Source organism: Dromaius novaehollandiae, chromosome Z (assembly GCF_036370855.1).
Source record: "Dromaius novaehollandiae isolate bDroNov1 chromosome Z, bDroNov1.hap1, whole genome shotgun sequence".
Classification (NCBI taxonomy): Eukaryota; Metazoa; Chordata; class Aves; order Casuariiformes; family Dromaiidae; genus Dromaius; species Dromaius novaehollandiae.
In genome coordinates this window covers 70,614,582-70,630,058 of record NC_088132.1, presented here as the reverse complement: position 1 = coordinate 70,630,058, position 15,477 = coordinate 70,614,582, and the positions used below count along the sequence as shown (strand labels likewise).

Genomic DNA, 15,477 nt, shown 5'->3' with positions numbered 1-15,477 from the left:
TGTTCTTGTAAGCTAATGTAGAAAAGACCTAAAAACCAGCAGCTTGATAAGAAGTCTATTTTGATTTAAGTTGTAGTATAAACTAAGATTGCCAAATTAAATATAGCTAACATATACCATATGCCATTGATTATACCCATTAGATGGATGGGAGAATTTATAACATTACTTAGTAATGATTGTATTTTGTTGTTGGACAATTACTTCTCTGTAAAGGATTTAAATCTTGATAAGGAAATGGCATGTATACCTAATAAAGTTTATTGAAAGTTTAAGCCTAGCATTTCTATAGGTGATAGTCACTAAGTTCACTCTGATATCAACCTAAAATGATACAGGCTTTTTTTCATTATTATTTTTATAAATAGAAAATCTATTTTGGATCTAGTTAATTGAAGATATTTTTAACTCAAGGTATGATGTCAGAATGAAATCAACATTTGGAAGCAGATTAAGAGTTCAACAAAAAATTTAAAAGGCCTTTCTTTTAAAAAAAAAAAAAAAAGTTGCTGTTCATACAGATGACTAAAACTAATTGGATGTGTTAATCTATCTCCTATAAGTGGTATGTAAAATAAGTCTTTTTTCATTAAGGCCACTGTTAGTATATTGCATTTTTCTTGTTAAGTTAGTTGTGCTACATTGAGTATTTCAAAACATAATCACACCTCAGTTTTCACTCACTTTTTTCGCAATTCAAATACATGCACCAACCACTAAAAAGTATTTGTATATGTGTGAACTAGTTTAGAAAAACATGACTCTTCGCAAAACAATCACATGGCTAGAACCCAGCATTTGTGTCAGAAAAATCTATCTCATAATGGAATTAAAAGCATGTTATTTGTAAAAGCCTTCTCAAATTTAGAGGGATTAAGTTAGGTCTTCTAACCTCAAAACAAGTGTAGATGTTTGATTATATTTCTGTAGTATGTACTATACATGTTCTTGTCATTTTCTCATATAGTATTCCTTCCATGTTACTGTAGTTGACAGAGAATAGTGCGTTACAAGGCATCCTTAAATAGAAAAATTCATAGGATCATATTTCATTCCCCTGTAACCCAAGCAATTCAGTGTTCTGCACTTCACAAATACGGAAATTCGGAGGTCTGCTGCACCCTAAGGCATATCAGAGACTGCTTTAGTCTTTGTGTGTTTTGTCCTGAATGAGTTTGGACATCCCTCCTGATGGGCTCTCTTTTTTGCAGTGTGACTAGAAGTTTGATAAAGTCTCTTGACAAATTGTTAGAAATTAGCAGCTGTTTCTGTTCAAAGTCTCAGAAGTCTCTGTGTCTGAGCTGCAGCAACTGGAAGCCCTCTGGTCTCTATTTTGGAGCCTTTGGAATGACAATCCGTTCTGCAGAGCTGCCTATACCAAGATCATCACTATACTTTCTCAGTTCCTTCTGTAAGAGAGCAATAAACGAAGCCAAAATTTTTCACCTGTCTTTGCTCAGTCTCTCCTTCAAGGGGAGGAGCTAGTGCTGTAGGAGTCTCTTCTATTGTTTAGAAGAGTTCTTGATTATGTATTTGTTTGCTTATTGAAATATAGTCTCAGGAGGAGGTCAGGTGAGAGCAAACTCTTATAGTCACGAATGCTGAATGTTCATGAAGGAGTAGAAAGATAAGAATGTATGTTTGCCCTCACTCCATTGATAGGTCAATCATTAGTGCTACTAAAACAATTTCAATTTTAAACCCTCCCTGTATCCAGATGATATTGAACAGTTTAGATTCTTGTGGTCTACAATATACTGCTGTTTTTGGGCAGAGGGGAGTGGCACGGGGAGGAACGGGTGACTACTTCGAAGAGATATGTGAAAGATAATTAGGAATAGCAAAACAGTTGTCAGTAAACAGATTTGTTACGTAGGAGTATGGTTATGTGTTATTTGTTGAAAACTCAGTCTTCACTGTTACTGTAAATGCTTGTAATTGGCCTCTGGATGACTTGTCCTTGTTGTTTTTTCAAAATGGAAGGTTTGACAATAGGTAATAACTGTTCAGGATGGTATACTTGATATAAATTTATTCACTCTTGATTTAAATAATGCAAATAAGTGGTTTTTCAAAGAAGTGAAAGTATATCCCAGGAATCTCTGAAGACTATCACAGCTTTTAAGTGCAAGGCTCTGCTAATACTTATATTTAAAAAACAAAAAACAAACAAACAAAAAAAAAGTACTAGAGTCACCAAACTGGTTCATCCAGAATTCAGTGTCACAGGATCCATCTCCTTTGTGGTTCTGAAGAGTATGCACTTAACCAGCTTGGATTTGAAGTCTCCAAGTGAATCCCTTACAGGGTGTAAATGGGGAAATGATAATTTATCTCTTGTGTCTTCAAGATCAATCAGAAATCTCTGGATTTTAGAGCCTGCCAAAATGTATTAATAGAGCACAATGTTGAAGTACTTGTGATTCTTCTAAAACAAAGCTGAGGAACCATGCAAGCATTTCTTTTCTAGAGTGTTTACAAAAGGCCCATTTCAGTTTGGTACAGCATGCAGTTCCAGAAGTTTTTAGGCTATCATCCTATTGTACTCATCTGTTGAAAGAATTTAGTGTGGGACTTGAGACAGTCATCAGATTTTCAAGCATGCAATAGCGTTGGAGACTTCAGCACTAACAATGTCTGCTGGCTGCTGCTTTGTGCAAGATGTTTGTGGTAAATGGAAGAAAGGAGACGTATCTTTAATCCGGCTCTCCTCCAGCTTCTGTTCTTAACCCTTGCTCAGCTTCCGAGTATATCCATTTTCAAGATCGATGTTCTTCAAATCACATGGTTGACTTGCAGTTTCAACAGAAATATATTTGAAGGTATCTGTGCTTATTCCAAGTGCAATGTGTTTTTGCTCAGAGGTTCCTCAGTAGTTAATTTCTGAATATGAAAGTACTCATCATTTTGACACACAGGTATTTCCGAAGGTGAAGGCTACCCCTGTCTCCAGGACTGCTGTTCGTAACAGGAAAAGTGAGGCATAACCGACTGGAAATTCAGCAGACATTTTTTTCCATATGAAACTTGTGGTTCCTGTAATATCTTGTTTCTTGTAGAAAGCACCACCACTGTGACCTGTTTAATTTGACACACCTCTACTAATTTTTAGAGTAAGGTAGCCTATGCTCTTACTTTGAGTACCAAGTCACTGCCTTTTCATCAGCAGACTGCCATGTAAAGAGAACATCCATGTGGATCTGCTAAGCCAAAAGGATGCATGCATAGGAGAAAACATCAATCAAACTGTACTTTGAACTGTCATAAATTCATTCGAGGGATCACTTTGCATATAACCATATTCTCAGAGTGGAAAAAAAGTGAATAATGTCTCTTAAAAGAATCTGGAAACAAAGAACTTGGATATGCAGTCTCTAACGTAGTCAGAAAGCTCTTCTGTGCCTTCCTAGTCCGTTTATTACAAAAGCGGTTACAAAGTTAGTAAAGAATGAAGCAAAAAGCTCTTGATCAGCTCATCAGTCTTGTGAGCCTACCATTCAGAAATGTGGCAAGGTGTGAACTTAGGTCTGTGGGACTTGAAAGGAAAACATTAGTCTGATATTTTGGCAAAGTCGTAGATCCTGATGATAAAAAGAAATTATCCTATCTGTGGAATGAAGTGGAAAAAGCTTGGATACTGATGCTGTGAGATACAAAGTTTATTTGAATGGATATTTGAAGTTCCTAAGCTGGCCTATGCAGGCTTCTTGAGACTCTTGCCTTAACAAGGCAGATTTATGCAAACTTGTGTATTTGATTGTAAAAGAGACGACATTAAAACTTTCGTTTTCTGAGGTTACTTGTCTCTTCTGAGTTCTCCGATATTCTTTTGATTATTCTCATGTAGTTGTGAGTCCAAGATTTCATAAAGCCCTTTAAGCTTTACAGGTTTATCACAATTCATATTTTTGCAGCTGTCACTGCAACCCAAAAGGATACTGTGTTCATTCAGTGGAGTTTTTTCATTACGCTCAGTGAAGATAGTGGTATTATGTACTCATTCTACCTTTTATGCCCTAGTTCAATCTGGTATTTGTATACATTTGGAACAACATTTTTGTCCTAGTTCCAGAAATCTCATAGCAGCAAAATAGTAATTGTCAAGTCTAGTTCTGAGGATAACCATCAGGATGCACTGGAAGTGTGAAGAAATCTGTGAGTAATCTGTACCTCTTTGTCTGCAATCAGCTAGCCATTTAGGAAAAGAAAACTTCAAAGGCATCCCTTTCTTCTCAGAGAAGTTGTCAACAAGGTTGTGATTATAATAACTTACTAAAACATCACTGTTTGGTAGTCAAGGAAAATGAAGAAGTTGCATCAGATGATCTCCATATTTAGAGGGAATATGTCAAGTTGTGATGTGATTATTTATATGTTCTCAAAGAACTTACAAGGTGACATTTTGGATGATGAAGATGCACGGCATTTTGAGCCTGGTCAGTTACGGAAGTTCAACAGAGAAAACTGGTCCTACCTGAATTGTTTTGGTTGTTTAATCTTGGAGCCCTCAGCATGAGGGCTCTGTAAGGTGAGTTTTGGTTGATCTAGCTACAGCGGTTTAAGGCATCACAGCTCCTGGCCATCTGCCTTGCTCCCGTAGCAGGTGTAGCAGAAGGAAACATTTGCTTGGCTCTTAGTGGACTTACTCAGTCTGGTAGGTTAATGCAGGCCATCTTCTCTGTTGCATTAAGCTGATGCACTAGACAGTGAACTGCCCTTATGGAAGTGTGGGTGCGTGTTCCCTTCTGCTACAGGTGATAACCACGGGGAAAGGAATAAGGCAGATAACTGGTAACAGTAATGTCTTAAAGCCTACTGTTAGATCCACCATCAGAGCTAAAAGGGACTTTTCCAGTGTGACTGATGTTTCTGGGTTAAAATGAAAAAGCTGAATGACTTTTTCCTAAGAAAACAGGTTTCTCAATTCGTTTTTCAAAATTTATAGAGTTTTAATTAAGAAATAAGGTGGGGATGCATGTGTATGAATGTGTATTAACATATATGTTAAAAAAAAATCAGATTTGAAACCAGTCAGTGTGGAAGCTTCTACTTCATGACCATTCCTAAGACCTGCCATGAAGCTCAGTGAGGCCCAAGCCCTCTTAGTCAAAGAGAGAAAAAGAGATTTTTTTTCACTGCATGAAGGTTTCAAAAAATTTTTTTTTTTTTTTTTTTTTTTTTTAATCAGTAGTGTAGTAAAGTAAATTTATAGAAGCATTCATATCCAGCAGTTGCTGTTATACAGGAAAAACAAAAATCTCCATGCTAAAAAGTTACACTTGCTATGTGGTAAATTTATTTTGCTTCACATGTCTATCATAAAGTATGAGTTGACTGGCTCTCCCACAGGTTCTGTTTTCCTTTGCAAAGATCCTTATTTGCAGTTGGCCATTTTTTGCATGGAGCTTATTATACCTGTCTTTACTGTGTTCCACAGCCATAAATGTTGCATATTATTTTGGAGTTTTAGGAAGTGAGAGACATGCAGATAATGTGAGATGGAAAAAAGCCTGTTCATGTTACTGGAGTTGACCATGTTACTACTTGTTACTGTTTTCTGATGTTAACTTTGGAGATGATCCTTCAAAGTTTTCATTCTTCAGAATAAGAATCTTCTACCAATATAGAAGAAACTAGAGATTATAATTCTGCTTTACAATTTGTGAGGTTGTTTTTTCCTTACAGCTTGTTTATTTCCCTCCTTCCTTGTTTCCATCCTCTTCACCCTTCCCTCACTCCCAAAAAGGGAGCTGGCAAATTGCATCTAGACCACAAATCTAGGCACAAAATAAGTTGTTTTTCTTAGAGCGCATTTGAGGTCTAGACGTAAATTTATATTTATATTTGGCAACAGAGCTACAACAGAATATCCAACCTATGTTCAGTCATTCCTTAGACTTAATATCATATCCCCTGATTACAGAGAAAGTGTGTGGGTATTTTACCAAATTAGAATATGTTAGTTGACAAAGGAGACAGTAGTTTTAGTGACAGAAATTAAGTTTAGTTCAAGTACCATGTTGGTAGTATAAATAGGTTGTAGTTTAAATGAATAATAAAGGTTCTTTTTTGTATTTTCATGTGCTTCTCAATTCTATCAGTTCTACCAAATCACATGGTGTGTGGTTGGCTCACTTACTATTTTTCTGTATTCTACTCTTGATTATTTTTTAGTGCAAATTGAAGGGATTATTGCAGAATCAAGTGCTTGGCACTATATGAAGTTATTGCTAAAGTTTTTATTTCATCCATTAGAAGTGTTATGGTTGTAAAGGGAAATTATCAAGTTTGTAAGTGTGTAACAGCCCCCCACCTAGTATATATGTATTGTAGTATAGACTCCAACTCTTGGTATTCAGCTTTGCTTCAAAGAGAAGCACAGAGTGTTGGAGTTTTAAACATTTCATTCATTGTTCGTGTGGTTCCCTTGCTACAATATGCAAGTCCAACTAATGCACTGAACCAAGTAGGGAAAACCTTTGTTTTAATCATTGCAGATCCTTGCTTATTTCATGTATAATGAAGCAGGCTAAATCTGCAGAGGAGAAACTTTTATAGTAGTAGTAATCAAAAAGCCATTATGAAGGAGCACCTCAACTTTGTTGTTGCAGACTTTTGCTTCAACCTTAAACTGATTTTGTTGTTGTTGTCATTGTTGTTATATATTGCAGCTGCTTTATTAGATGATTCTCTTGGGAGTTGTACAGGGACTTTGATTTTGTGTATTTCAAGCCTTTTTTTTCTTTTTTAATGATTAATTGGCACCCGTTGCAGACTGATAATGAACAACAATCCATGAATACAATAAAAAAGTATTAGCTAGAGAAATTATATTATTATTTTTAAATTCAGTGAGTTTTGTTGTGTGTGCACATATATGGTGAGGGGGATTAATTAGTGGGGGCGGAGAGGAATGGACATTTTTGCTTGGACATGTTTCCTATATATATAATTTGTGTTTTTTCTCTTTTAATTTGCAGATAAGCCTTTAAAGAAGCGAAAACAAGAAAACAAACCACAGGAGGCTGGGGGTGCTACTGGAGGAAATAGACCAGCTTCTCAGGAGACAGGTTCTGCAGGAAATGGGGCAAGGCCTGCGTTGATGGTTAGCATTGATCTTCAGCAAGCAGGAAGAGCGGACTCTCAGGCAACAGTAACTCAGGATTTGGACACCGTCAAAAAACCTGAAGAAATTAAGCAGTATAATGATGGGTTTGTATGTGTTCCCCAAGAAGACACTGGTGGAGTTCTTAAACTTAAACCTGAAAACCATCCTGAGATCCTTAGGAAAAAGTCTGACTTTGAGGGCCAGAAGACAGAGATTCAGCAAAATGAAAACAGACAAATGGAATTTCAACAAAATGAGAGCAGGCGGTTAGAAAGTAAACACAATGAAAACAAACAGGTAGAAGCTAAACATGAAAGCAAGCATGAAAGCAGACAAATGGAAGTGAAACAAAATGAGAACAGACAGACAGAATCAAAACAAAACGAGAGCAGACAAATGGAGATGAAACAGAATGAGGGAAAACAAAATAATGGCAAACAGGAAATAAGGCAGAGGCCCGAAACGCCAAAACAGAAGAGTGAAGGCAGGCCCGAAACGCCAAAACAGAAGAGTGAAGGCAGGCCTGAAACGCCAAAACAGAAGAGTGAAGGCAGGCCCGAAACGCCAAAACATAGACATGATAATAGGAGGGACTCCAGTAAACCATTGTCAGAGAAGAAAATTGAAATATCTAGGCATAAACCAGATGTGAAATCCGATCCTTCGAGGATAAAATCTGAAAGTAGATCCGATCCAGGAAAACAAAGACCAGATGGGCGTTCAGTTTCTGATGCTCCAAGGCGTGACCATGATAGCCTTAAACAAAGGTCTGAGGACAGGGGGGAGTCAGAGAGATATAGAGGAGACCCATCCAAGATTAGAAGACCTGAATATTTGAGATCCTCAAACAAAAGTGAACATGATTCTAAACATGGTATTAAATCTGATGGCTCAAAAACTGAGAAATTAGAAAGGAAACATAGACATGAGTCTGGTGAATCAAGGTTTTCTTCTGGGGATCAGAAATCAAGACCTGATAGCCCTCGTATAAAACAGGAAAGTAAAGGAGATTCTAGTAAATCAAGACCTGATAAAACTGGTTTTAAATCACCCAACAGCAAGGATGAACGAAGGACAGATGGTAATAGGAGTAAAGTAGATAGTAATAAAGCACATGCTGATAATAAAGCAGAGTTTCCCAGTTACTTGTTGGGGGCAAGATCTGGTGCATTGAAACATTTTGTCATTCCAAAAATCAAGCGTGATAAAGATGGCAATGTCACTCAGGAATCGAGGAAAACTGAAATTAAAGGTGAACAGAAGGACAAAGTAGAAAAGATTGGGCTAGTTGAAGATCTAAATAAAGGAGCTAAGCCTGTAGTTGTTCTTCAGAAGCTATCTTTGGATGATGTGCAGAAATTTATTAAGGATAGAGAAGATAAATCAAGGAGCTCTTGTTTTAAACCTAACAAGAACAAGTCATCCAAATCTAATAAAGGTAAGATTATTTTAATGTTAATTACATTATATCTTGCACACTCCTCCTGTTCCTTTAGACTTACTATGCAGTGGTCAATAATTCAGCTCAAACATACGATAGTTAATTTATATGCTTGCTTACATGGTGATTTTGGGGAACCAAACTGAAACTGTTCTTATTATCATCTAAGAGCTTGTCGGTGTGGGAAGTCTTGCTCCAGTGTAAATGAAATGATTTATTTACCCCAGTGAAAGTACCGAACGTAGGAACACTTAAATGGTTTTAAATTGTACTTCAACCACATTAGTTTAATCTGGTAGCTTACCTAATTAAACATAACTGGTATAGGTATGATTTAAACTGGTTTAAGTGTGTCTGTGTAAGGTATTGGTACTACTATAACTGAATCAGTGTGCTCTGAGTGGTGGAAAGTACTATGTAGACCAGCCCTAAGATTCTTTCATATTTTTAATTAGAGATGAAATGTGGTTTTCCAAGGGATGTTTTGACATGATGCAATAAGAATCCCATCTGCCTCTCTTACACTATAAATATGACACTGTTGGGGAGCTACCACGCTTTAGGCTGTGTGACAACAAACTTACAAAAGCATTTTGTGTTTAGTGGTTGACTCTGTTTCCATTTTAGAATCGAGTCTTTAGGAGAATTCAGACCTCATTGTCTGTAAGGTCCAGTATAAATTCATGACATGGATAGCATATTATTCAGTGTAGTTGGTAGGTTTAATACCTGCTTGTTTGTCTGTTCTGCTGAATTTAACACTCTTGATGATGATTACTTTTCTTCTTGGTACTGTAATTTTGGCTTTTTTGGTTTCAAACTGAAGTAGATCATTTCACATTGTGAAAGTCAGATTACTCACCGATCAGGGTTACTTTATATTTTTAGTTTTAGAGTCTAGATGACTATGCATTTAAATTTCTTACATAGTGTATTTACAGAGTTGGTCTCAAAATAGACAAATCAAGTGGCAAAGGATTTCAGCTTTATACAGGATTATTTATGAATGCATGGTAGCAGGTATACCTCATTGCTTATGAATTTGCAATTAAAATGTTTTCTTACAAGGTTATTTGATAAGGAATGAGGTAGGAATCATCCTTGTGAATGTATAAACACATTTATGTGCACATATATGTGCAGAGGTGATGTCTGTATAAGAAATTTATCGTGATACATATGTTGTCTGTCTACTAACCAGATTGTGATTGACTCTTGGGCACTTAAAGATTTAGCAGTTCAAGGTGAATGTTACTTTTTGTAAAGTATCAGCTCCCTGTTAAATATTTTTTATTTACCCTGAAAATACGAACATTTTCCTTCCCTCTTTCTGAGGCTCAGAAAAGGCATGATTTCCATTTCTAACAATAATAGGTATCTAGATTTAGACATAAGATGATGACACCTTTGATACCACCTAAGTTTGAAGATTTCAAATGCAGCCTTTCTGTTCGTGACAGAGAATACTGAAAGATTTCTTGTGGGATTCAGCACTAATCTCCAAAAGACAGACTTTGAATTCACACAATTCTATGTGCAGAAAAGTTTTAGAGGTTCTAGCTCCCTTTGAGCTGTGTACAGTGCAAGTATACTTTCCAAAATGTTTTTGAAATACATTTTTTCTGTAATGTGTTTTGTATGTGGTTATTTATATAGTTTGTTTTAATAATGTCTAATAGTTTTAATGACTTCTGTAATCGGCATGACTATTAGCTGCGTCACACATGAACAATGCATTCATTTTAAACTCACGTTTATAACTTTTCTGCAATGTTTTTGTGTATTTTGTGTCTGCAAAAGTCATACATGTTTCTTACCCTGTAACTTGGGATATGTTTTTCAGGACAAAAAATGTTTTGAATGTAGTAATAGTCTCTTTGTTATTGTATCCCGAATAAGATTCTTATAATGTTATTAGAAATAGGTTTCATGGAGAGAATAATGTAACTAGATTTCACTTACAAATCAAGTTTTCGGTGTTCAGCCAGGCAGATTTTGGAGAAATTGTCATAATCTTTGTATTTTTCATGTGTATTTCTGGTTTTATGCTTCTTGTCTAGTTTCCTGATGAATTGCTTACTACTTCCTAGGATGTATTATGCTATATAATTAGGTGAACTCAGGTGTTTTTAAGAGATTCCTAATTCATATAGGTATCTGTTCATAAGCCAAAGTCTGTTTGACAGCAGCTGACTAACTGATACAGAAAATACCCATTTCATTCCTACAAAACCATCCTCCCTCCAATTGAGAAGAATATGTTTTACTCCTTTAGTTAGAAAATTTTTAACAGACTAGGAAATGTAGTTTTCATAAACATTCCTTATTTAGTTCATCCTATATTTCTTAATATATAGTATCAATTTTTTTCTAGTGTTGCTTTTAGTATCCCCATCCCACTTCTCCTATCCCTTTTGTTCCATGTAGCTTAGTATATTTTGCTTTTTCTTTCCTTCTTTATCTCCTTGTGTTCCTTGTCCTTTTTTTTTTCCTTTCTCATCCCTCCATGCCTCAAGGAAATGTCTTCTACTAGCCTTATTACATGCAACACCTAATGTGTGGTTTAGCTTAAATACAGTTTAAAATAGGGTTAGTTCAGCTAGTTCAAAACACCGTTTAGATAGTCTTTCTATTGGGAGGGACTTATGCTGCTTTATATAGGCTCACAAAATCAATTTGTTTTCAGCTAAAATAAACACTTTGTAGATGGAAAGTCTCTATTACTTTTAATATTTTTAGTATCATACCTTTGCTGTGCATGTGGATAAGCCTTGTATGGTGCTGTAAAAAACCAAAACATTTTAATCAAATTTTATAGTCAAGTTGGAAAGTTTGTTAAGATATTATATGACTAGGAAGACAGCTACAGTATAGAGGCTGACGGAAGGAAGAAGTTACTGTGGTAAACCTTCATTATTAAAATCCACAACCCAGATTTCAGAAAGATTTCGCTTTCATACAAATTTTTGGCTAGTATGTTAAGATTGAATCATCCCCACAGTTCCTTTGATGTTTACAGGGAAGAAGCAACATTTTTCTCTCTCTTCTGTTCCTTGAGCATTTTTCTAAGAGATGCACTGTAGCTCAGAGGAAAGTTACTGCAAGTCTTTTCATGGCATTTTCATTAAGTGGTCATGTGGTGAAATTTTGTGGCCTGTTTTCCCAGGTCAGAATGAATTATAACACTCTTTTATTCTGATTTTAACATCTATAAATGCCTTATCCTGGTTTTAATGGAAATGTGTGTTGTGAGAGCTCCCTGGAACTTTTCCATTCTTCACGTTTCTGCCTGCAGTGGTGAGGTCATATTTGCTATATTTCCTTTTCAGAGCTTCGGTGAATACCTTCTCTGCTGCTTCTTATGGCTATACTGATCAGCTACCTTGAAATGAGAACCACTACTGGTTTCGGTTACTTGTTCTGAACATGACAGAAACTGTAATTGTCTGCCTGTGTAAGGAGATGTCTGAGTTGGTTTATATGTGTTTGCAGGATTGGCTTTTCGAATTAAGCTCCGTGTATGTAATGCAAGTCTTAGTTCTAGGACAATTGAGTGGGTGTTTTTTAAGACTTGTGTAGAAATGCCTTTTGGGTCTTTAGATATCACCTAAAAAGACTTTATTTTGTTTTTAAAAAAAATTCACTGAAGAATCTAATGCCCAGTGCTGCTCCTTCATAGTGTAGATTGTTATTACAGGATTTAATTATTTGTACATTATAGAACTTAAAACACAGGTTTTCGTTGCTCCCTCCAAGTCTTCCTAACTATACTCTGTTCTCTCCTGCTATGTTCGGAAATTTGAATAAAGATATTCCATTTTTACAAAGCTGCTCTTTATACATATTTCTATAGGAGCAACTAAGATTCTGCTGCAAGTTACTCCTACTAGCCTTTAACATTGTAGAGTTAATACAGTGCTTGTAGACTTGCTGTGTTTTATGGTCGTGTGTTTCTTTTTAAATTCCAGATGAATTTTTTGGAACATACAATACCCTAATGGGTAGGTTAGAGCGATATAAAATTCCACGGCATTTGCACAACAGGTTGCCCCATGCTTGAATTGTAGCGCTGCTGGAAGCAGTCTCGCTTGTGAAGCAGAGTAATCAATTAGGTGCCCAGCTTCTACGAATGGCAAGAAAGGGAGTCTTCCAGGACACGCAAAGCTGTATCCAGGTCCTGGTGGCTTAGTGAGCCCCCTTGTGCCTCTTGCCACTGTCTCATGGGCAGCCCAGCAAAGCTACACACCACTACTTGCTGGTAGAGCTAAAGACCCTGGACGTAAAGGGAGTATGACTTTTAAACATTAAAGTCCTTTGTGTGTAGGGCTTCTATAAAGGTAAAATTGGCAAACCCTTGAGAAGAATAGCTTATGGATATTAATTAACGCATCAATAAAACTTTGAAGTTGACTCAGATTTATTTACAACCCTTGAAAATAATGACCTCTGGTGCTGAAACACAGATAGTCTGTGAAATCAGCAGAACCAGCAGTTGTTCTGCAAGGAAATCACTGGAGTAAAAGTGTACTTCCTTCGGAACAGAAGATTGCATTTCAGCTTGCTTACTCCTGATTGTGCTTTCCTAAAGATTTCCTTTGTGAAAGTCGATAATTACATAAACTTGGAATTTGGAATCACTTTTTTGGAGTTTCTGGTACAAGCTGTATTTGCATGTGGTCGGGTAGAGTAATAACCCACTAATCATCTTGTACGTACACGCACTGCCAGGTGCAACAGATGGGTCATAATTTTCTCTGAAGTTCTCTTGTAACTTATACCCCATTGCAGAGAGGCAAAGAGCAAATTCCATTGTTTACAGCAGAGAGTTTTTTATCGTGGTTCTTCTCAGTGGAAGAGCAGTACTTGGAGCTTCTCTTAATCTAAATTTAACTAGATTTTTAGGAAAAAAGCATATTACTTTTGTTAGAATTCTACAATCTTCCTGTTATTCCATTTTCTGGGCTATTGGTGACTACCTCTATGGAACTTAACTAGACTAGAAGAGGAGTGATCTGTCCCTGGTGGCATTAGTAGTGTTTAAAGATATGGTGGGTTTACAGAGAATCCATTTTAATATATACTTTGTCCACTTACCCTAATTTGTTTTTTTCCTCTCCTTTTTGGATTGTGTTGAACAGGATCACAGTTTGAAAAATATTCCAGGCATCATTTAGTCAAAAGCTAAAAACAAATTATTTATAACCTGTTAAATCCAGTAGTCTGGAAGGGTCTCAGTTCTAAAGCATGCTTTGCACCAAAATGAGTCATTTCTACTTACAGGGATGTTTTAGGCATGGTGTGTCCTATCCCAAAAAGTATGTTCAGATACATGTTGGCATTGTACTGTTTGGGGGCTTTTGGTGTGTGTTTTTCAGAAGTTGATGTTGGATAAACATCTTTCGTTAACAGCTAGTATGCATTCAGCAGTTGCATACTGGAGTCCTTTCTTGTACTGGTCTGTTATTTTAACAGGAGAAATTTCTACGCTGCTTTGCCTGGAGGCTGCATAAGTTTTCTCCTACTCTTGTCTTTGGCACTCTGGTGAATATTCTGGTGCCTGTTCTCATAGCTGTTCTTAAGTCTTCACTGGGTAACAAGAGCGAACTGCACATGTTGCACATCTGGTTCTTAACAAACAGTAAGCTTGACTGAACTTCTTAGTTTCATTGTACTTTGGTTCATCCAAAATATGATGCTTTTCCTGTTTGGAGATTTAGGAGTGCTTTGTTTAATTAGTTTACTTTTGAAAAATAACTTTGGCAACTGTAAGCGATAGAAAGTAACAACCTAATTTGTCAGAGCAACCAGCCTTTTTGTTGCAGTCTGAAACTGTGTTTGGTTTGTGGGCTTTGATGCTTCATCAAGTTCCTCTTTGTTTCTGGGAAAAGCTTTGTCAAAATTATTTTGCATAAATAATTTATGCAACAACGCATTGCAACGTATAAAAATGCAGGCCAGTAGTTTATCTGACATGAGAATATGCAATGCAAACTTGTTCATGTGTCTAAGCATCTAAATACAGATGTTATTTCTTACCTTATGTGCAAGGATATATCGACAAAAACTTTGATTTGAATTTTCTTTTAAACAAAGGGTAAATTTTCAAAAAATTCAAATATTTGCTCCTGGTAAATTAGCTTTTCTGTTGCTCAAAATTTTTGCCTGTTCTAGGTGGCTGTTTTCATCTAAGAAAATTTAAACTATTGACTTGAAACTTTGAACTTAATTCTTGCTCAGTGGGAACAATACTAATGACTATAACAGAACAGGCAGAGAGCTATTTGTTCTTCAAATTGCTGAATTGTTGTTTCATCAGATAAAAGTTCCTTAAAGTATATTCACTGATAAATATCTTATGAGCAACTTTCATATATTTCATGTTAAAAGTTAGAACATCAGCAATCTTTCTTTCTTTTTTCGGGGGAGGGGGTTAATGTAATTGAGTTGCTTAGCAGAAGCAAACAATGGAGTAGCTTCCCATGATGATATTTGGAATGCTAAAGGCCAGGAATTTTTCCATGATAGTACAAGGTAAAAGCAAAACTTCTTCATGTACCTTAAAGTCAGAAATCAGATTTAAATCACTGCATTTGTTTTGCTTGTTTTCTGCAAAGATCTTGCTTATATTATATTGCTTATATAGGAGTTTTTCTAGTACGAGCAGAATAATTATGAAATGACTCAATTAAGGTGTGATTTGATTTTTATTTAATGAAAGTCTTTCTTCTTAGGTGAGGCCTCATGGCCTTAATCAGGATACATGGCTGGGAAAATGCATCAGTCGCATGAATTTCAGTTTCCAAACATTAATAGCGATAAAAAAAAATCCATGCTATATTCCTGCATCTGTGCAAAACACCCAAACTTTTTAATACAAAAAATGCAGTTAGCTTAAATTTTTATGTATTTGTTCTGAAGCAGTGATAGT

At 36.1% G+C, this 15,477-nt stretch overlaps 1 protein-coding gene across 5 annotated transcripts in view; it reads left to right on the top strand.

The window, feature by feature from the left end:
• LOC112982190 (NIPBL cohesin loading factor) overlaps positions 1–15,477 on the top strand; it is a 155,914-nt gene that overhangs the window by 93,221 nt on the left and 47,216 nt on the right. For 3 of the 5 annotated variants that reach the window (XM_064501884.1, XM_064501886.1, XM_064501885.1), the window contains one exon: positions 6,981–8,546. The exons of the other annotated variants lie outside the window; for them this stretch is intronic. In XM_064501884.1, the coding sequence (XP_064357954.1) occupies positions 6,981–8,546 (1,566 nt within the window). The remainder of the gene's footprint in view (positions 1–6,980; positions 8,547–15,477) is intronic. 5 annotated transcript variants of the gene reach the window in all.